Below are 21,846 nucleotides of genomic sequence, written 5' to 3' on the forward strand. Positions count from 1 at the left end.
TCTGGACTATTTCTTTTCTTTTTCTTTTTAGTTTTTTTTTAAATTGGGGTTTTTTTTCTGGCCCTTCTCCACGTGCCTGTGTCCCCCTGTCTGTCCCACCCTGTCCCCACCCCTGCCCCCCACTCCCAGCACCTCATTAGGATCCATAGCTGGCTTGTCTGTAGGGACCAGTGAAAGGCACCCCTAGGAGCAGCACCCTTGTAAGGTGTGTGTCACACTCCTCCCATAGCCCAGTGACTGTCAGAGACTCTCTCTTATTTTGGTGACATTAATTCCCTCCCCCTCTGTAACATCTCATCCACCTTCTGACTTCTTGGCTCTGGGCTTTGTTGGGTTGGTGGGGGTGGTTTTTTTTAATCATCTGAGTAACCTCTGTGCTTGAGGGCACCAGGGAACCACCGTGGGACCATGTCCAGCCCCAAGGGGGGGTCGGTGGGGTCCAAACCTGTCTCTGCTTCCTCGCTGTAAGCGGTGTACTACGTACACTCGGGTTAACCCTCGTGTTCTGTTTGCTATGGAGTCGAATAAAGGCCTTTGTAAAGAAGAGGGGAGGTGGAGGAAGGTAATTGGGGCTGGAGGAGGGGGGGCTGAGAAGAAGCAGAGGTGGAAAGAAGCTCCTGGGGGAGAACATGAGGAGTTTCTCTGGGGAAGAGAACTCGCTCGCTGGGTGCTGGGGGGCAGCGGTGGAGCCCCTGGGGGGGCTGGGGAGGGGGTTTAACACCTGAGAAAGGGCAAAAGGGAAGGTGAAGGTACTCCCAAGTCCTACTGAGTCCTCTCTTTCCCCACAGAGAGCTGGGGGTGCTGCTCCTGTTTGCTCCCCCTCGCCCATGGTGTCAGCTCAGCCCTCCCAGGGCCTGAAATTGGGAACTTCTTCCCCCCTCCCCAGGGGCAGAGTTCAGGCAGACGCTTCCCAGGGCAGCCTGGGTGAGAAGGGGGGATTTGGGGCATCTATGCCCCTTCCTTTCCTCTCTCCTACCTCTCCCCAGAGTGTTCCCAAGGATTTTTTGGGGGCTGGGGCTGTGTTTCTACACCTGGAGCATCCCCACCCCGGGGGGTCAGCAGGGATGCGGGCAGAGCGCAGCGGCGGGTCCCACACGCTTGAGCATCTCCGTGGGGCTGAGCTTTATTGGTGGAGCTGCTTGTCCCAGCCCAGCTGGTTCCCCACGTTCCTCCCCACCTCCACAAACACCCCCCAAGTCCTTCGGGTCAAACCTGGGGCGCTCCTTGGCCCCGGCTCCAGACCCCCCAACCTCCCCGTGCAGCCGTGTGCCAGCACAACCTCCGCAAGGATGGAGCCGGGGCGGAGGGAGGGGGGGGGGTGGCAGAGTCCTGAGCCCCTGGTTGTCCCCAAGGTTGGGGCAGGGATGTGTCCTCTTCCCCGGTCCTCACTGCTCCTCCTTCTCCTCTTCCTCGGGGAGCTTCTTGCGGGCGAAGAAGCCGAGCTGGGGGGGAGGAAGAGAGGATGGGTGATGGAGGGGAGTATGGAGGGGGGGCAGGCAGAGCAACCTGGACCCTGAGGTTCCCCCTGACCCCTTCTGCTCCCCCCCCCCACCCCCAGGCTGAGTCCAGTCCCCCTTTCACCTTCCACAGGCAGAAGATGATCAGTGCCAGGAGCAGCAGCCCCCCCAGGATGCTGCCCACCAGGATCCAGAGGGAGATGGGCACCCGCTTCCCCTGGATGATTTCCAGCACCGTCTGTGGAGAAAGAAGGGGAGCAAAGGGGGTGTGTGTTCCCCCAGCCCTGTGCCCTGGGTTTGGGGGGCTGTAGGGGGGGCTCCTACCTCCCTCTGCTGTGCCCCTTCCTCCAGCACCAACATGCTGCTGGCTGGGACCCCCAGCCAGGCTGTGCTGACGACCCTCACACTCCGGAATTTAGCCTGAGGATGGGGAGGGGGGGGGGCAAAGAGGAGGGGGTTCAGCTGGGTTCCCCCTCCCAGCGTGGAAGTGGAGGGGTGGGGGGGAGGATCATTCCCTCCCCATCACTCCTCACCCCACGGAAGAAATCGTTGTGGATGGAGCGAAGGACGTGGATGGAGACGTCGGCGCCGCGGTCCAGCCGCCCCAGCCGGCAGCGCAGCTCCTGGCACCAGGTGTTGCCACAGTCCTGGGGGGGTGAACACAGGGTGAGGTGGTGGTGGTGGGGGTCTCCTCTTGAGCCCCCTCCCCTCTCCCCAGCGCCAGGTGGGTGTCGTGTGGGTGCTCACCAGCCTGTCCACATGCAGGAAGTCTTCGGGGTGCACGGGGACCACCACGGCCATGCCCTGCTGCCGCGGCTCCTCAGCAGGGGGTTGCAGCACACAGGTAGCCTGGGCGGGGGGAGAGGAGCTGGGCTTGGTGCTGGGGGGGTGGTGCAGGGACACCCCCACCACCCAGGACCCCCGTGAGGGGGGAGGGACTCACGTTGTCAGCCAGGATGCGGGTGACGGAGAGGAAGGCGGCGCGGCGGTAGCCCAGGGCTGGCAGGGTCATGCGGAGGGTGAGGTTTCGGACTGGGTAGCACCCAAAATTCTGCACCTGGAGGGGAAGGGAGAGCAGAATGAGCCACCCCCCCCACCCCCCACCCCCTCTAACCCCCCCACCCAATTCCCCTGGGAATCCTCCTTCCTCTGCACCTCTCACCTTCACCGTGGTCTTGAACTCAGGGCCGGGGCCGTGGGGGAAGGTGCCGAGCGGGTGAACCTCGTAGCGGTGCAGGTTGGCATCGCTGCCATGGGGACAGCAGGGTCACATCCTGCCTCACCGCCATCCCCAGCACCGTGACACGTGCATGAACACCCCCCCCCCCAAAATCTTTCCCCACTCCCCCAGCCCTACCTGGAGAGGAAGAGGTCGGGCTGGTAGCGGATTGGGGTGGAAAGCTGGACCACGTTGTCCTCTGGTGTCACCTCTGTGCTGTCACTGGAGGGGGAAGATGTGGCCATGGGGAGCTCTGGAGGAGCCTGAGAGCCCCCTCACCCCACACCCACCACCCCATGGGGTGTAGTAACCCCCCCACACAGTCCCACTCCTACCTGCTGGCCTCAAGGACGACCTCAGCGTGGTCAAGGAGGACGGAGCAGCTGAACTCCAGCTCCAGGGTGAAGGAGACCTGGGGACAAGCAGTGACATGAGGTGGGTGCACAGGGTCCAGGGGGTTCCTGGGGGTGGTTCCCAGTCCCTTACCTTGGCCTGGGAGCGGAAGACGGGGTACCCGACGCTGCAGAGCCGGCGGTGACCCGGCAGCGCCGTGCACTCCAGCTTGGCCGGGCTGGTGTCCTGTGGAGGTGGGGATGTCACCATGGCCAGCCAGGGACAGGAGCACAGGGGAGGTGGGGGTGAGGGGCCCTATGGGGCTGTGTGGACCCCGCACTGGGATAGGGTGGGGAAACCCATATGGGACCCCATCAGGCAGCTGGAATGAACTGAGGATGAGAACAGGTTGGGGGGGGGGGGCTGGAGGGTCCACACAGGGTTGGGAGGACTCAGAGGGGCTGGAGGGGGTCCACACAGGGTGGTCTGGGCCCCTCTCTGTCCCTGCACCTGGAAGGTGAGGCTGGAGAAGTGGAGGTTGCTGGAGAAGCGGAGCAGCAGGCTGGTGTTGTAGGCGTTCTCCTGCCTGTTCTCCAGCTGCACGTCCACCACCGCCTTCCTCCGGCCCTTGCGCAGCACGTGGGGGCTCTGCCTGCTCCAGCAAAGGCGGGGGGGGAGCTACAGGTTACAGCCCTTGGGGACAGGACTCAGCCCCAAGCAACCCTTGGGGACACCCCTGTACCTGGAGCCCACGATGTCCATGGTGGCCCCGAGCACCAGGTCCGTGACGCACTCGTCATCCTCCCCACAGTCCTTGAAGAAGGGGATCTGGAAAAGAGCCAGGTGTGAGGAAGGGGGTGTCCTGGATCTGTGCCCTCCCTCCACCCCCTCCCAGCACCCACCAGTTTCCGGATGGTGGTTGGGGACGTCTCATCCAGCACCGGCCCAGTGGGCTTGGCCATGGCCAACCTCACCGCAAGGCTGAGGGGTCGCAGATAGTCTGTGGTGTCCTGGGGATGGGGTGAGGGGAGGGGTCTCCATTAGCCTCCCCAAGGGTTGGGGGGGGGGGTGACCAGTAGCCATGCCCACCCCATGGTCCCACCATGGCTCACCAGCACGTGGAAGGGGACGCGGAGGCAGCTCTGCCGCCCCAGCGAGAGCTCGAGGCGACGCTGCAGCAGCCGCCGCGCGCCGGAGTCGAAGGCCGCCCGCGCTCCCGGCGTCCTCTCCTCCAGAGACACGTTGTACCGGAGCTCTGTGTGGGGACCAGAGCTGGGGTCACACCTTAGGACACCCCCTCCCCAACCCCAGGGATGTGCCAATGGCCCTGTGTGTGTCCCCCCCCACCCCCAGCACTCGCCGATGTCCCTGTCGCGCTGGCCGCGGGCGCGGGTCCCGGCGCGGAAGCAGAGCTTGGCCCGGAGGCAGACGGCGCCGGTGCCGCCACGTTGGCAGTTCTTCTGGATGACGTTGATGGCCGGTGGCTCCACCGACAGCGACGTGTTCACCTGGATGATCTGGCGGGAGCTGGCAGCGAGGGGACACTGACACCCCCCCCACCCACCCACCCAGGGGGGACACAACCCCGTCCCTCCACCCCCAGGATGGCTGCCACCTATCCCCAGGTTCTGCCCCTCCTCTTACAGCCAGGGGAAACTGAGGCACAGAGGAGAACAGTGGGTGCCCTGGCCCTGTCCCCATCCCCAGGTTCTCCCTCCCTTTACAGCCAGGGGAAACTGAGGCACAGAGGAGAACAGTGGGTGCCCTGCACCAGTCCCCATCCCCAGGTTCTCCCTCCCCTTACAGCCAGGGGAAACTGAGGCACAGAGGAGAACAGTGGGTGCCCTGCATCTGTCCCCATCCCCAGGTTCTCCTTCCCCTTACAGCCAGGGGAAACTGAGGCACAGAGGAGAACAGTGGGTGCCCTGCACCTGTCCCCATCCCCAGGTTCTCCCTCCCCTTACAGCCAGGGGAAACTGAGGCACAGAGGAGAACAGTGGGTGCCCTGGCCCTGTCCCCATCCCCAGGTTCTCCTCCCCTTTACAACCAGGGTAAACTGAGGCACAGAGGAGAACAGTGGGTGCCCTGCACCTGTCCCCATCCCCACGTTCTCCCCCCGTCCCTTACAGCCAAGGGAAACTGAGGCACAGAGGAGAACAGTGGGTGCCCTGCACCTGTCCCCATCCCCAGGTTCTCCTTCCCCTTACAACCAGGGGAAACTGAGGCACAGAGGAGAACAGTGGGTGCCCTGGCCCTGTCCCCATCCCCAGGTTCTCCCTCCCCTTACAGCCAGGGGAAACTGAGGCACAGAGGAGAGCAGTGGGTGCCCTGCACCTGTCCCCATCCCCAGGTTCTTCCCCCCCCCTTACAACCAGGGGAAACTGAGGCACAGAGGAGAACAGTGGGTGCCCTGCACCTGTTCCCATCCCCAGGTTCTCCCCCCCCCCTTACAGCCAGGGGAAACTGAGGCACAGAGGAGAACAGTGGGTGCCCTTCACCTGTCCCCATCCCCAGGTTCTCACCGCCCTTACAGCCAGGGGAAACTGAGGCAGAGAGGAGAACAGTGGGTGCCTGGCCCTGTCCCCATCCCCAGGACTCACCGCAGCAGCACAGCCGCCCCCTGCGCCCCCACGGCCAAGTCCACCAGCCCGTCCCCATCCAGGTCCAGTTGCCCATCCACGCTGCGGCCGAAATAGCTGAGACTCGGCCCCAGCGCCGCTGCCTCGATGCGCTGGGGAGGCGAGAGCAGGGTGTGCAGTGGCTTCACCGCTGTCTCGTACAGGGTTGTGCTCCACAGCATGGAACCCACCCTGGATGGCCAGGAGACCCCCCCCCCACAGTTCTGTCCCCCCCAGGCACATCTCACCTGCTTGTACTGGGGCAGGAGGGTGCCTTGGGCGCCGTGGTAGATGTAGACGGCCCCGCGGTGCCCGTCCTCCAGCGGAGCCCCCACCACCGCATCGTTGAGGCCGTCGTGGTTGAGGTCTGGCACAGCAGCCAGGGCGTAGCCGAACCGGGAGTCCTGTGGCTTCTTGTCGGCGTGCAGGGTGCCAGCAGGGACCAGGAGCCGCTGGGGGTGGGGGGCACAGGGTGTCTTTTGGTATCCCACGGGTGGGCAGAGGGTGGGGGGATGCCCTGTGCTGCATGTGTCCCCCACAACCCCCTGTATCCCCCCAACCCTGATCCACTGCATCTCCCCCCTCAAGCCCCACTGTGCATCCCACGCCCCCCCATCTCCAGTGTCCCCAGCCCCTCACCTGCCCCACGGTGTAGAGGTACACCCGCCCCGTCTCCCTGCTCTGGGCACCCAGGTACATGGGGGCGGCCACGAGCAGCACGTCGGTGACCCCATCACCGTCCACGTCCAGGGGACACACCTCACTGCCGAAATAGGAGCCGATCTGCCAGACACAGGTGTGAGGCTGGGGGCTGCGGGTGACCCCTTAGCAGCAGCCGCCCCAGCAGCCCCCTACCTGCTCCCCAGTCAGCGCCTGGGCCACTGTCACAGTGCCTGCAGGGTCCATCTGGAAGAGGATCACCTTGCCCTTGTGCTGGAAGCGAGGGGCCCCGGCCACGTACAGGCGCTGCCCCCCGGGCAGGCGCAGCGAGGACACGGCGTAACCTGGGGTGGGAGAGCCCGGAGGAGACCTCGCATCGGTGGTGCCATCCCATGTCCCCAGGGCATCCCACATCCTCGGTGTACCCCGCACCCCCACTTTGCCTGGCGTCCCTCAGCTGCCAATGTGCCCTGGGGTTCACCCCAAATCTCTGGTACCCAAAGCGCCCTTGGCTCACCCTGCATCCCTGGTACCCAGAGCATCCCTGGTTGCCCCTGCATCCCCAGTACCCAGAGCTCCCCTGGCTGCCCCTGCATCCCTGGTACCCAGAGCGCCCTCGGCTCACCCTGCATCCCTGGTACCCAGAGCTCCCTTGGCTGCCCCTGCATCCCTGGTACCCAGAGCGCCCTCGGCTCACCCTGCATCCCCGGTACCCAGAGCACCCTCGGCTCACCCTGCATCCCTGGTACCCAGAACACCCTTGGCTGCCCCTGCATCCCTGGTACCCAGAGCGCCCTCAGCTCACCCTGCATCCCCGGTACCCAGAGCACCCCTGGCTGCCCCTGCATCCCCGGTACCCAGAGCGCCCTCGGCTCACCCTGCATCCCCGGTACCCAGAGCACCCCTGGCTGCTCCTGTGTCCCCAGTACCCAGAGCACCCCTGGCTGCCCCTGCATCCCTGGTACCCAGAGCGCCCTCGGCTCACCCTGCGTCCCCGGTACCCAGAGCACCCCTGGCTGCCCCTGCATCCCTGGTACCCAGAGCGCCCTTGGCTCACCCTGCATCCCCAGTACCCAGAGCACCCCTGGCTGCCCCTGCATCCCTGGTACCCAGAGCGCACTCGGCTCACCCTGCATCCCCGGTACCCAGAGCACCCCTGGCTGCCCCTGCATCCCTGGTACCCAGAGCGCCCTCGGCTCACCCTGCATCCCCGGTACCCAGAACACCCCTGGCTGCCCCTGCATCCCTGGTACCCAGAGTGCCCTCGGCTCACCCTGCATCCCCGGTACCCAGAGCTCCCCTGACTGCCCCTGCAGCCCCAGCACCCAGAGCACCCCTGGCTGCCCCTGCATCCCTTGGGAGCACCCTGCCCCTACCCAAATAAGCTGCGTGGTTCTTCAGCTCCAGCGGGAACTCCTTCTCGAAGGCTTTGCGGGGAGGGATGATGCGGCCTCGCCGGCTCTCCTCCAGCACGGCCCCATCCCAGTCATACGCTCCCACCGTGCCGAAGAGGATGCCATCCTTGGGGAGAAGCTGTGTCACACTCCTCGAGGACATCACATGTGTGGTGATGCCTCATTGTCCCCAACACACACACACACACACACACACCCAGCTGTCACCTGCCCAGCCCAGGACACTCATTCACAGTGTGACTGGGATGCACAACCCTGGGATGGGCTGAGGGGGATTTTCCACTTCTGCAAAGCCCTGGGCAGGCGGTCGTTGCTCTCCCACCTCCAGCCCTTCCCTGGGCCTCATCCTGCCCATCCCAGCAGCCTCACCTCCAGGAGATGGATGGCAAAGCCGACCTGGGACATCTCCAGCTCGAAGGAGCTCTCGTTGTACCCGTGGGTGCCTGGGAAGGGGGGAGGCAAGGATACTCCTCCAGATGTGGTTCCAGCAGCTGGGGGGTGGTTCTGCAATCCCCCACCCCAGGGCCCAGGTCACCCCATCACCTTCCAGGCTGAAGATGCGGTCGCCCAAGGCGTCTACGATGTCGTTGAGGGCGGCCTCGTCGGTGACGTTGAAGAAGTATTTCTCATCCGGGTCGCTGGCGATGAATTTGATCTCGCGGATGAAATCCTCAGGGTCCTGCTGGCGGCGCAGGTAGTGCCCCAGCACCTGGGGAGGGGGGGACAGACCCTGACCCCAACGCAGCCAGGATGGAGGTTTCCCCCAGCCTGGCCTGGTATCAAGGGGGAAACTGAGGCACGGGGCTTGCTCCAGGGTGGCAGGCGGGGACGGTGGCCGGGGCGCTCACTGCGATGGCGTAGCGGGTGACGTTGCGCTTCTCACACTCCTCCAGCGCCTCGGGCAGGTCCTCGCCGTCGTGGGACTCGCCGTCCGTCACCACGATCATCAGCCGCGTGGCATCCGCGCGCCCACCCCGCTCGGGGCTGAAGGCTTCCGTGCTGCCGGGCAGGATGGGTGGAATGAGTCCAGCGCTCAGCCCGACCCCAGTTCTGATCCCAATCCTGACCCTGGTCCCAAGCCCACCAACCCCCCTCCCCTGCTCCCACTCCTGATCCCAAATCCCAACCCTGATGGTGACCCCAAACCCAACTCTGCTCCCGACCCTGACCCCGACCCCACTCCCAGCGCCTGATCCCAGCCTGATCCTGACGCAGATCCCAGCCCTGACCCCAACCCTGACCCCGACCCCACTCCCAGTCCTGACCCTGATCCCAGCCCTCACCCCAACCCTGACCCCACTCCCAGTCCAGACCCTGATCCCAGCCCTCACCCCAACCCTGACCCCAACCCCACTCCCAGTCCTGACCCCGATCCCAGCCCTCACCCCAACCCCACTCCCAGTCTTGACCCTGATCCCAGCCCTGACCCCAACCCCACTCCCAGTCCTGACCCTGATCCCAGCCCTGACCCCGATCCCAGCCCTGACCCCAACCCCACTCCCAGTCTTGACCCTGATCCCAGCCCTGACCCTGACCCCACTCCCAATCCTGACCCTGATCCCAACCCTGACCCCAACCCTGACCCCGACCCCACTCCCAGTCTTGACCCTGACCCCAACCCTGACCCCAACCCCACTCCCAGTCCTGACCCTGACCCCAGCCCTGACCCCAACCCTGGCCCCAACCCCACTCCCAGTCCTGACCCTGACCCCAACCCTGACCCCGACCCCACTCCCAGTCCTGACCCTGATCCCAGCCCTCACCCCAACCCCACTCCCAGTCTTGACCCTGATCCCAACCCTGACTTCGTCCCCACTCCCAGTCCTGACCCTGATCCCAGCCCTGACCCCAACCCCACTCCCAGTCCTGACCCTGATCCCAGCCCTGACCCCACTCCCAGTCCAGACCCTGACCCCAACCCCACTCCCAGTCCTGACCCTGATCCCAGCCCTGACCCCAACCCTGACCCCAACCCCACTCCCAGTCCAGTCCTTGATCCTGATCCCAGTCCCAACACCGATCCCGACCCCAATCCCAGTCCCACCCCAGTCCCGGTCCCGGCGCCCACCAGGCCTGGCGGATGGCGAAGGCCGTGCGCGTCTCCCGCCCCTCCTGCCGGCTGATGTTCTTGGCCGCCTCCACCACCTCCTCCGCTGTCCGGTACCGCCCCAGCACCCACTCGTGCACCGCCCGCTCCCCGTACTGCAGCACCCCCACCTGCCGCGCAGACGGGGTGCTCAGCCGGCAGGGTCAGCCCCTGCACCCCAAAGTGTCCATCACCCCCCCAGGCAGCACAGCCCTGGGGACAGGGACATCACCCCAGGGATGGCGTCATCCCACGGGCACCATGGTGGCATCACCCCCGGGACGGCGCTGACTTGGGGATGACGGTGTCGCTCCAGGGAGGATGGCATGGCCCTGGGGACAGGGACATCGCCCCAGGGATGACACCATCGCCCTGGGTATGACGGGGTGAGGTGGGGACGGGATCACATCACCCTGGGCATGGCACAGCCCCCGGTGACACCGGCGCGGCCCCGCGGGCGCCACCACACCTGGATCTGCCCCGGCCCGATGAAGAACTTGCTGAGGATGCTGCTGAGGAAGTTCTGCACCTCGTACCAGGGGTAGATGCTGTTGGAGCCGTCGAGGACGATGACAATGTCCATGTAGGTGGAGCAGCCTGACAAGGGGGACGCCACTGGCACGGTCACGCTGTGGCACATCCTGACACGGGCTCCACACACACCCCCAGCCACCCCCTGTCCCCACTCACGCTGTGCCGTGGGCGCGATGGTCCCCACTGGCTGGAGGTCACTGTCCAGCCGGGCGCAGATGCCGGTGCTGAAGACAGAGGTGCCACACTCCTGGGACCAAAGCGGGGCGCAGGCCTGGCCGGGGGGGACACAGGGACACACACAGTGGGCTGGGACCCAACCCCTGTGCCTCAGTTTCCCTCGGGGGTGGGGAAACACACTCCTCTCACCACAAAGCCGCCATCCTTGGCATCCAGCAGCGTCATCCCGAGGTGCACGCTGTGGCCAGGCAGTGGGGACAGCCACGGGGCAGCGGACCCTCGGTGTCACAGAGAGAGAGATACCACAGGTCAGCACTGGGGTGACCCCCCCACCCCACCCCCCAAACCCCAACCCCCACCCCCAGGGCCTGGTAAGGGCGAAGCCGCGCACGGCCGCCCATCGCCGCGGGACATGGCGGTACCGAGGTTGGCTTTGGCGCACGTGGCGTTGGGGGGTCCCACGCGGCACTTGTAGATGTCACCTTGTCGGTCGCCGTCCCAAGGGGCCCCCACCAGTAGCCTGTGGGGGGACGTGGCGGGGGGTGGGGTAAGGGGACGGCGGCCGGGTCACCGGGCACCACCCTGCGCCGTCTCGGCCGCCACATTTCGGGGCGCGGTGCCAAACCCTGCCCACCCCCGCTGCCGGCACCCTGCCACGGCGCTTCCGCCACCGGCCCCGGGCTGCCGGCGGTTTCCGTCCGTCTGGCTGGCTGGTTGTCTGTCCGTCCGCCCTTTGATCGGCAGCACAGCCACCAGCACAGCCACGGGGGCCCCCACCCCCCCCCGGCTTTACCCACAGGGACCCTCCGCGCTCCCCAGGCCGTGTCAAGGCAAAAGCACAAATTCACTTAAAGCCCCGTTTCTATCCCCAGAAAACACATGGGGGGGTTCCCAGGGGGGATTCCCAGGGGGGTTCCCATTCCCACCCCATGCCGAGCCTCTGTTCCCTCCCCCCCCCCACGCCTCAGTTCCCCCCCCGTGCCTCAGTTTCCCTCCGGGGCCATCACAAGCTGTTCACACCCCCTCCCATCCTTCAGCTCTGCCCCACACCCCCACCCCATGGGATGTGATGGGGTGTGGGGGGGGGTGTGGAAGTCCCTCAGCTGCCCCCATCACATGTGGGTGTCCCCCCACCCCACCCCGGGTGCCACTCACCACTTCTCCCGGCCGCTGGCCCGCTGCAGCACCTTGTAGCCAAACTGGGCTTCGGGTGGCCCGTGGAAGAGCCGCGGGCGGCTCACGTCGATGTTGAACCCCACACACAGCACTGGGGGGCACGGCAGACCCTCAGCAAGGGGCACCCACAGGCCCAGGCATCCTGCAGCCCCCCCCCCCACCCCCACCCTGAATCTACAGAGCCTCTTCAGTGCACCCCAAGAGCCTCAGCACCCTGTGTAGACAGGGCAGCTGGGGGGGGGAGGGGGCATTCTGGGCGCCCAGGGGCTTTGTGTTCACCTCCAAACCTCAAAAGAGCCACAAAGTCCCACACCCGTCCTGTCCCTGACCTGCTCTGGGTGGGGAAACTGAGGCACGGGGAGGCCATGGTGGGCAGCACTGCCCCCTGCCTCAGTTTCCCCGTCAGCAGGGCACCGTCAGGGACAGAGCGGGGCTGGGGCCCAGCCGCTGGCCTCTGCCCATGGAGAAAAAACCCCAACAAAACCCCTTTTGGGTTTTTTTCCCCCCAAAAAACATTGAGATTTTCCATGAAAGGGTTTTTAAGTCCCTCTTTGGGGGGGGTTGGCTTCCTTCCACCTCAACACCGACCCCCCCCCAGCCAGGGGAGCGGTTAAAGGGTTCCCTCCTCCCCCAAAACCAACCAAAAACATATCCTGGAGGGGGAATAAAGACCAAAACCAGACGTTTTTCCCCCCAACCCCCCCCCAACCTGGCTCGGAGGGACCCATCCACACATGGCTGAGCTCCGGGTTAATAGATACCCACCTCCCCACCACCACCTCCCAACCCCACATCATCACCCTACGCCTCCTCTTCACCCCAAAACCAACTCCAACTGCCACCCCCCTACCCCCAACTCCTCTTTCCCCCACCAGCTGGGTTTTGGGGTGACATTACCTGGGAACAGGAGCAGCGCCCGGAGAAGCCGCTGGCACCCACCACCCTCCATCGCCCAACCGCGCCGGAGCCGCCGGCATCAGCCCCTGAGCAGCTCAAAGGTGACTCTGTCTCCTCTTCAGGATATATAATTTTTTTTCCCTCTCTTTTTTTTTTTTTAATATATTTTTTTCCCTCCCTCTTCCTCCTCAATTGGCTGCTAAAAATAACCAGCCCGAGCGAGCGCGGCTTGGGGCTGGCTTTGGGATGGGATGGTGGTTGGTGTTTTTGGGAAGGGGGGGCGGGGGGATGGAGTTAGGAGGGGAAAAAAAAGGCAAAAATGGAGAAAAATATGGAAAAATAAAAAAAAAGGAGAAGGAAGGAGGTTGGGGGGTGATCTGGGGGTCACTGGGCTGTGCAAAGAGGGGGGTTTTCCTTCTTTTTCTCCAGCAAAGTTTGTTCTGTGGGGTGTCCCCCCACCGAAGCCATCCAAGCCCCACGGATGTGGCTGGGACACACGTCTCCCCAGAGACCTGGATCTCAGGCTGAGGGGTGGGGAGGGGGTTTTGGGGTCATCACTCGCTGCCCCCCTACCCACACCCACCCCACGGCTCTTGGGGGGGGGGGTTGGGTGGCCACGTCGTCCGGGTGACACTGCCACCTCCTGGACATGGTCTTTGGAGGAGGATGGGATGGGGTGAGGCTGGTGAGGATCCCCACACCCTCCACCCCTTGAGCCACCCCTGGCACGGGAAACCGAGGCACGCGGCGGCACCCCAATGCCACATCCCAGCTACCAAAGGACACGGGGGTGACAGAGGCCACCGCTATGTGGCCGCATCCACAGCCGTCTCCTCCTCACTAGCAGCAGGGACCAGCCCCCTGGGGCTACCCAAGAGGCTGCAGAGCTGGAGCCAGAAGAAATGTCTCCTCCCTGGCTCGTGGGGCCACTCCAGGTAGGTCTTGGTACCCAACATCTTCCGGAGCCGGGCAAAACGCCGTGGCAAACCCTGGGCATCGATGGGTTCCTTCACCACCAGGATGACATCCTCGCTGCCCAGCCCCACGGCGCGCTGGTGGGCGAAGTAGAGCTCGTAGTTGCACCACTCGCTGTCGACGAAGCTGCGGGACAGGACGAAGATGACCTTGGAGCTCCTCTCGATGTTCTCCACGATGTTCTCGATGATCCAGCGGCCCGGTGTGAAGTCCCTCTCGTGGATGCAGAGCCGGTACGGCGGCGTGGCGCTCTCCAGGCGCCGTAGAAGCTCCTGGCGAACCCAGTCGGCGTCGGCGCGGCTGTAGGAGATGAAGGCGTGGTAGGAGCACTCCCGCCTGGCGCCCGCCCCGCGCCCGCTGTACTTGGCCCGTACAAACCGGTACGTGGCTCGGATGTACCACCCGGCGTCCAGCTTCCAGCAGAGCGCGGCGCACGCCGCCACGGCCACCGCCGTGCTGGCCACGGCCACCGCCACCAGCGCCGTGACGTCACATTCCAGGGGGTGCGGGGTGTAGGCGGCCACGGCTGTATCCAGCAGCGGCTCGGGGTGGTAGCAGGTCCAGTTGTAGGGCCAATCGGCCAAGGTGGGTCGGCCCCGCCGCCGTGTCTCCTCCAGGAAGAGGTAGAGGTCGCAGGTGCAGTGGTAGGGGTTGTTGCCGGCTGCCAGGCTAACGAGCTGCGGCATGTTGACGAAGGAGCCGCGGTTGATGACGCCGAAGGAGTTGCCGTCGATGGCCAGCACCTCCAGACGGGGGCACCTCCACTCAGAGGGGATGAACTTGATCTTGTTGCCGCTCAGCCGCAGCTCCTGCAGCCGGGGGCTGCGGAGGAAATAGCCCATGTCTAAGCGGTCGAGTTGCGAGTACGAGAGGTCCAGGTACTCCAGGGTGGTGGGGAGGCACCCAAAGGTACCCACCGTCGCCCGGTTGTGGTGGAGGGACAACCAACGCAAGGTGGGACTCCACTGACACGTCTCCTTCAGGCTGCCCAGGCTGTTGTGGCTGGCGTCGAGGCGGGTGAGGCGGGGCCAGGTCCGCGTCAAGGCGGCCACCACGGCCAGGCTCAGGAGCTGGTTGGTGGCCAAGATGAAGGTCTCCAGCTTGGGCATGACACCCTGGTAGTGGCAGCGCTGGTTGTAGATGTAACCATCCTCCAGGCGGTTGCCGGAGATGTCCAAGAGCTCCACGTTGCGCATCTCACCCCAGACATCGCAGGGGACGTAGTTGAAGTTGAGGTTGATGATGGAGAGGGCGGACACGCCGCTCAGCCAGGTGAAGGTCCAGTCGAAACGCAGCACGTCCGGGTTGCTGATGTCCTGCAGCAAGAGGCGGTCGAGCCGCGGGGCAACCGCCCCGGTGCTGGAGCTGTTCCACCGCGGCGAGCGGGCGAAGTCGATGGCCACCAACACCAAGTCGCGGACACGGGAGCGCTGGACGTTGAGCAGGGCCAAGCGCAGGAGGTTCTCGTTGAACTTGCCCCGGTAGAACACCAGCTTGGTGATCCGTAGCTCCGCCAAGCCGGCGAAGGGATCGGCCTCACCGGTGTAGTAGGTGAACTCGAAGAGATTCCGGAAACGCAGGTAGTCCAGGGGTTTGTCCCTCAGGTCTCGTAGCATCACCGGCAGAGCCGCCGCGCTCTCGTCCAAGGCCATGTCACACCACAGCTCCGTGGTGTTGAGCCAGGAGAAAGCCCCGGCCTCGTAGCGCCGCAGGCTGGAGGCCGACTTGATGGCGAACTTGTGCAGCGCCGTGTCCTTCAGGATGGCAAAATCCCCCCGGGAAATATCCCGCAGCAGCGGCCCCCCCAGCGAGAGCTCCCGCAGCCGCCGCAGCCTGCCGAAGACGCCGTCCAGCGCCGCGCTGCGGTACAGGTTGTTGGACATGTCCAACCAGCGGAGGTTGGCCAATGGCCACAGCACCGGCGCCGGGATGTGGTGGAGGGAGTTGTTGAAGAGGTTGAGATGCTCCAGGAGGAGGTTGGAGAGGAAAGCGCCGGGCGCCACGTGGGAGATGTTGTTGTAGCTCAGGTCCAAGCGCCGCAGGCGGGTCAGGCCGGCGAAGTCACCCGCCGTGATCTCCCGTAGCTTGTTGTAGGAGAGGTCGAGGCTGTGCAGGTTGCTGGGGAGGCTGTGGGGTACCTGCTCCAGGTCCTGGCCCTTGTACAGCCCCGTCGGGGTGTCGGTGGCCATGTGGCACGGTGTGATCACCGCGTCCCTCGCCAGCGCCAGCAGCACCAGGCACCAAACCCTGCGGGTGCCGGCGGCGGGCGGGGGTCGCATGGCCTCCGGCGTGGCAGCGGGGTGGCCGGGCAGGTGCCGCCGCCGGCGGGAGGGGAATCGGGGCTGGAAGGGGCATCCGGGCGATCCCACGGAGCCGTCCTGTGGCAGGAGAGAGGGGGTCAGCGTGGGGGGACCCCGACTCCCCAGGATCAACCCCTGTGGTGGTGGTGGGGGGACACTGGGGTCTGGCAGGATGGGCGGGGGGGGTTGATATGGGGGGTTTGGGGGCTGAACTGGGGAGGTTGGGGGCTGGATTGGGGGAGTTGGATTCCAGGGGGTCAGGGGCTGGGCTGGGGGCTGGATCCCAGGGGTGGGGGCTGGGATCCTGGGAGAGTCAGGGACCCTGATCCCAATCAGGGTCTGGACTGGGGAGTTTGGGGGGGTCCCAGGGATGAGGAAATGGTGAGGTGGGGGGGGTTGACATGAGTGGATCAGGGGATCAGGAACCATGTTGGGGGGGAAGGTGGGGATTGTATCCCAAAGGGACTGATCCCAGGGGGAGCAGGGTGGGGTGGGGGGGATCTCACCAGCAGACGGGGGTGCTTGGAGTCCAGCCTTGGGGACGCACACCCAACACACACCCAAGGACCAACCCCCCCTCCCCACCCTCCCATCCCAGGTCCCAGGACGGGGCTCAGGGACTGAATCCACAGGGATTTGGGTCCAACCTGCCACAAACACCCCACCCAGAGTGGGGCTGGGGGTGTGGGGGGGGGTGTGTCCCACAGGCCGAGCCCCCCACCCTTCACCTCTCCACTGACTTTTAGGGCTGGGGGGGGGGCTGAATTTTCCAATTGAATCCCGAAATTGGATCTCCAAGCGCCCCAGACGGGCTTTTCCCACCCAGAGAAACTGGAGCAGGGCGGCTGCACCCACAGGTCTGGTATTTTTATTGGGGGGGGGGGGGGAAACCAGGAAACTGGAGGACAAACAGACGGGTGTCTGTCCTGCTCCGATGGCAACACAGACCCGGCACAGCCCCCCCACCCCCCGGGTCACAGCCCTACCCAGACCCCAGCCCAGGGGTTGGGGGGGACAAACAAACTCAGAGGAGCCGCCATGTTTCATCCTGAGAATGTCCCGTCCCCCCCCCGCCACCCCCTCCAGGCTCCTCCCTGCGCTCACAGCCAAGGGAAGAAACACCTGGAAGTGGCCCAAAACGGTGGCGTGGGGAGCGGGGGGGCTGCTGTGGCCCCCCCATGTCCCCTCCAGGTGTGGGTGTGTCCCCCCCTCCCTCCCTGCGACGCTGCCTCACCTGGGGAAACTGAGGCACGGGTGACCCCCCCCCCACACACCTCTTCCTTGTTGCCTTCCCCAGCCCAAACCCAAGACCGGGGGAGGGGGGGAGGTGGGGGGGGAGCAGCCGGTACCCCTGAGCTGCCCCAGTTTCCAGCCCTGACCCCATCCTGCTCACCCCACGTGGCGCTCGGGTTGTGACGAGTTCAGCAGGTCTCAGGCAGGGCGGGAGCGGCCGGGGCAGCAGCAGGCGGGACGCAGCCGGCGGCTGCCCCAGCCCCGCACCGGGAGCCCCCGTTCCCCGCCCCCTCCCCGGCTGCACTTTGCCCCCCCCTACCCCCCCCTTCCCTCCCCTCCCCTCCCCGGGAGGTTTAGTGCTGGGGCGGTGCCCAGGGCCCAGCTCCTAGCAGCTCCCCAGCTGCACCAGTTTGGCCCAGTGCTCCCAGTCTGGCACAATGCCCCGGTGCAGCATCCCCAGTGCTGTGCCCCCCACCCCCCCCAAATCAGCTCAGGCCCACCAGTTCAGCCCAGTGCCCCCAGCCCAGTGCCCCCAGCCCAGCTCAGCGTCCCCACTCCATCCCAGCAGTCCCAGAGCAGCACCCCAGTTCACCCAGCACCCCCAACTTCACTCACCACTTCCAACCAAGCCCAGCAACCCCAAGCCAGCTAAAAGCCCCCAGCCCCTCCCAGGACCCCTGTCCCATCGTTCCCAGTCCTTACCAGTGCCCCCCAGTAACCCCCCCAAGGCAGTCGTGGCACAGAACCAAGTGCCCACAGAAACCAGGCACTGGGGACACACCCAGGAACCCAACCCTGTGCCCTCTCCTTAATTACTGACTAATGAAGACCACCCCCCAATTAACAGTGAGAGGAACCAAACCACAGGGAAACCCCCTCAAATGGGGGGTTCCAGGCTGGGGGGGGGGGACACAGGGCCACCAACCCCCCCAACCTCCCCAGTCACACCCATCCAGCTGCCACTGGTGGGTCTCCTGCTTGGTGGGACAAGTCCTGGCTAATTAGCAACAATTAATCTTTAATGAGGGTCACTGGGTTGGGAGTTTCACCCAAACCAGCTGGGAGGATGGGGGGGGGGGGGGGGCCCCACCCTTCCCCCTGAACAGGAAGCACCAGGAAAGCCCCTGCAGAGCCCTGTGCCCCCCCAGTGGGGTCACCCACCCCCCTTCCTGTACCACCTAAAGCTCCTTGTGATGATTTTCCCCATTCCAGAGGATTTTTGGGGGCTGGTGGGTGAAGCTGGAGCTTTGCTGGATCACTCAGACCAGCTGCAGTGCCCGAGGTCTCCTGGGGGGAATTGGGGGCTGAGCATCCCCCCAAACTCATTTTCCCTAGGAAAATACCCGATGGGAAGAGCTCAAGGCAGAGGAAAGGAGCTTGTTTTCCTTCCTGGGTTCATCTTTATTCTGCTCAAAGGGATTTACTGCAGATCCTGGGGTGAGGTTCCCTGTCTGGATCAGTCCAGAGCCCACAGAACACCAGGAGATGCCACATGGGATGTGCTGGTGAGGGGTCTTGGGTCCCAAACCCCACCTCTGCCATCCACCTGGATGCAGGTGAAGCCTGAGCTGTTCAGCTGGAGCTCTAAAGACAAGAGCCTGGTGGGTTTGGGGTCTCTCTCCCCATCCATATGTCCCTGCTGGGGACAGAGTGAGGAAGATCCCAAATCCAGGCACAGAACCCCCCTGGCTCTGAGCGTGGCCCTGGGGAAACACTCTGAAGAGCCAGGACAAGCCCAGGGCCTGGCACAGGCAGCAGCTGGTGTCACAGAATCCAAGGAAATCGTGGAGGGGGAACCCCTGAAGTGGGGATCATGGCAGTGGGGTGTCCTCCCCCTCCCTCACCCCCAAAAAACAGCCACTAGAAGCGTTATCCAAGGTGAACCACAGCAGAAGCTCAGTGGGGAGAAGCCGGGCAGAGGGAGGGAGCTGGATGGGAAGGTGCTTCCTCAGGGCTGCCCCAGTCTCCTTCTCATCCTGGGGTGCACAAAAACCCAGGAGGGGAGAGGCAGGAGGGACCCCCAAGCTGCTGGGATCACAGACAAGGGAGTATTTTCCTCTGGGAAAAGGTCCCACCCTGATCTCACCCCAAACCTGCTGGCAGAGCAGGATGGGTCCCAGGACAAACTCCCCTCACCTCACCCCTGCTCTGCCCCACTCGTGGGTCCTGGAGGGCAGCTCAAGTGTCCAAACCAAAAAGCAGCTGTGGGTGGGACCAGTCAGCACCAGTCTCACACCCACCCTGTGCCTGGAACCCCCCAGCCCAGGAGAAACACCACAGGTAACTCCCTCTTGGCTGGTTCTGGGCTGAACTCCCCTTGAGAGGGAGGGGAGAAGCCAAACCCCTAAAACAGCTGGACAGTCTGTAGGGTCTGGGGAAGAGGAACCAAGTTCAGGTCCATTAGCACAGGGAGCTGAGGCAGCAGCAGCACCCTGAACTCCCTCTCACCTCCACAGACAAGCAGCCACAAACAACTGGATGAGACAGTCAGCTTGAGCCACGTCCCAACCTCAGGATTAACACCCCCCCCTCCCTCCCTCTGGGGTCCCCAAATATCTGCCCTCCCCAGCTCTGAGCTGGCAGGTGAGTTTCTGAGGAGAACTATGGCTTCAGCTTAAGCCAGGGGTGAAGGATGGTGAGGATGGAGAGGATGGAGGAGGTGAGACCACACAGCCCCACAAAACCCGGGTGGGTTTTGTACAACCCCAGCTTGTCCAGGGGGATGAAAAGGTCGCAGGTGTTTTTCACCAGGTCCAACAGCAGGGGGGGGTTGTTCCGAAGGACACGGATGAGAAGCTGGAGCTGGAGCTGCAGCCTCAGCCTCAGCTGCTGCAGATGGTTGTCAGCTTGGAGCTGGCAGCTGTTCTCACTGCCCTTTGGCCGCTTCCCGGCTGCTTCCCGTTCCATCAGGATCCGGATCTCGTAGGCATCCCGGCTCAGGTTCACCACGAGGGCAAAGAGGTAATACCTGGAGAGAAACAAACCCCACCCCCCCACCCCCAGCAAAGGGAAGAGGACTAGAGGGGTGGAGAGCAGAGAGCTGGGGACCTGACTCAAAAGCCTGTGTGGATGAGTCTGTGTTCAACCCACTGCTGAGGGGCTGAGCCAGGTCGGGCACCCACAGTGCTGCCCACAGATGGGACAGGGAATGGGTGCTCAGCCCCTGTCCCCCTGGGAGTCATCAGGCCTGGGGTTGGAGGAAAGGAGGTGACTGACTGACAGGCCACCCCCAGGGAAAGGGAGGAGGGTGCAGAGAGGTGGGGGTTGGTCTCTTGTGACAGGTGAGAGGGTGAGGGGAATGGCACTGAGCTGATATCAGGAAAAACTTCTTCACTGGAAGAGCTGCTGGGTGCTGGGACAGGCTGCCAGGGGAGGGTGCTGGCTCACTGCCCTGCCTGGGTTTAAGGGGCACCCTCAGGGGATCAGCAGGGGCGGGGCACCGGCTGGGCTGATCTCAGGCCCGTCCCACCCCACCAGCCGCTGTTCTGGTCGTGAGGGCTACACCTACCGGCCGCTCACCTGAAGGACCTCCGGCTCCACTTCTCCTGGTCCGTAGCGGGGGCCAGGCCGACCTTCCCCGCCCAGAGGACGTTGTCACAGGCCAAGTACAGGGCCCTGTTGAGGTGGCCGAGGGTGACGCAGAACCGCAGCACCACGTCCGACAGGTGAACGGCTCGTTTGGCCGCTTCCAGCGCCTCGGCCGAGCTGCCCAGGCGCAGCACTGCGGGGGGGACAGGTGGTCAGGCCGGGCCGGGCCAGGCCGGGCCGGGCAGAGTCAGGCCGGGCCGGGCAGGGTCGGGCCGGGCCGGGCAGGGTCGGGCCGGGCCGGGCCAGGCCGGGCAGAGTCAGGCCGGGCAGAGTCAGGCCGGGCAGAGTCAGGCCGGGCAGAGTCAGGCCGGGCAGAGTCAGGCCGGGCCGGACCGGGACAGGCCGGGCAGAGTCAGGCCGGGCCGGACCGGGACAGGCCGGGCAGAGTCAGGCCGGGCCGGACCGGGACAGGCCGGGCAGAGTCAGGCCGGGCCGGACCGGGACAGGCCGGGCAGAGTCAGGCCGGGCAGAGTCAGGCCGGGCCGGACCGGGACAGGCCGGGCAGAGTCAGGCCGGGCCGGACCGGGACGGGCCGAGTCAGGCCGGGACGGGCCGAGTCAGGCCGGGACGGGCCGAGTCAGGCCGGGACGGGCCGAGTCAGGCCGGGACGAGTAGTGCCAGGCCGGACCGGGCCGGGCCGGGCCGGGCCCCGCTCACCCCCACACCCCCCCCCGCCCCACTCACGCTTGCGGGCCAGGCTGAGATGCGCCTCCAGCCGCCGCACGCTGCTCAAGGCCCCGGCGCTCGCCCCGCTCCTCTGCAGCGTGGCCGCCGCCAAGGCGCAGGCGTACTGGGCGGCCCTGCAAGACAGGCCGCGGCGTCAGGGCCGCCCCCCCCAGGGCCGCTCCCCAGCTCTGGGCACCGGGGAGGAGCTGGGGGGGGGTTCCGGGCCTCCCCGCCGCGACGGGCGGGCTCCTGGGCGCACCTGAAGAGCCGCTCCTTGGCCTGGCTCTGCGCGCTGAAGCGCACCCAGCCCTCCATGGCGGCGCCGCCACCGGGAGCGCGCCGGAAGCCGCGGCGGGTCAGCCCCAAGGGTGGCGGTGCTGTAGCGCCACCTAGCGGCCGGGAGGAGAGCAGCGGCGGCCGCCGCAGAGCTTGTTCCTATTGGCTGGGCGCGCCCTAGCCCCGCCCCTTTCCATCAAAACAAAGGCTGTGGATGGGCGAGCGAAGCGGCCTCC

At 65.3% G+C, this 21,846-nt stretch overlaps 3 protein-coding genes across 3 annotated transcripts; all 3 read right to left on the reverse strand.

The window, feature by feature from the left end:
* Positions 1-1,208: 1,208 nt before the first annotated feature.
* ITGA10 (integrin subunit alpha 10) lies at positions 1,209-12,624 on the reverse strand (the record flags this gene model as incomplete). The annotated part of the gene is made up of 30 exons (XM_084276685.1): positions 1,209-1,442; positions 1,582-1,695; positions 1,782-1,877; positions 1,991-2,104; positions 2,205-2,306; positions 2,401-2,514; positions 2,620-2,704; positions 2,815-2,898; positions 3,012-3,088; positions 3,163-3,255; positions 3,520-3,661; positions 3,752-3,837; positions 3,912-4,019; positions 4,122-4,264; positions 4,370-4,536; positions 5,610-5,740; positions 5,876-6,079; positions 6,267-6,410; positions 6,483-6,631; positions 7,664-7,808; positions 8,072-8,145; positions 8,246-8,411; positions 8,551-8,701; positions 9,771-9,919; positions 10,258-10,385; positions 10,479-10,593; positions 10,689-10,777; positions 10,922-11,019; positions 11,655-11,766; positions 12,573-12,624. The coding sequence occupies 30 exons, from the start codon at positions 12,622-12,624 to the stop codon at positions 1,386-1,388; spliced, it is 3,489 nt and encodes a 1,162-aa protein (XP_084132811.1). The 3' UTR covers positions 1,209-1,385.
* Positions 12,625-13,378: 754 nt separating this feature from the next.
* LOC311202141 (toll-like receptor 2) lies at positions 13,379-15,826 on the reverse strand (the record flags this gene model as incomplete). Its single annotated transcript, XM_084276686.1, has 2 exons — positions 13,379-13,847; positions 13,926-15,826. The coding sequence occupies 2 exons, from the start codon at positions 15,824-15,826 to the stop codon at positions 13,379-13,381; spliced, it is 2,370 nt and encodes a 789-aa protein (XP_084132812.1).
* Positions 15,827-18,457: 2,631 nt separating this feature from the next.
* Positions 18,458-21,661, reverse strand: PEX11B (peroxisomal biogenesis factor 11 beta). The gene is made up of 4 exons (XM_084276780.1): positions 21,594-21,661; positions 21,353-21,468; positions 20,600-20,801; positions 18,458-20,048 (listed from the first exon to the last, which is right to left on the reverse strand). The coding sequence occupies exons 1-4, from the start codon at positions 21,647-21,649 to the stop codon at positions 19,682-19,684; spliced, it is 741 nt and encodes a 246-aa protein (XP_084132906.1). The 5' UTR covers positions 21,650-21,661; the 3' UTR covers positions 18,458-19,681.
* Between the last annotated feature and the right edge of the window lie 185 nt (positions 21,662-21,846).

This window comes from Gallinula chloropus (genome assembly GCF_964237585.1).
Source record: "Gallinula chloropus genome assembly, chromosome: 29".
NCBI classification, from domain to species: Eukaryota; Metazoa; Chordata; class Aves; order Gruiformes; family Rallidae; genus Gallinula; species Gallinula chloropus.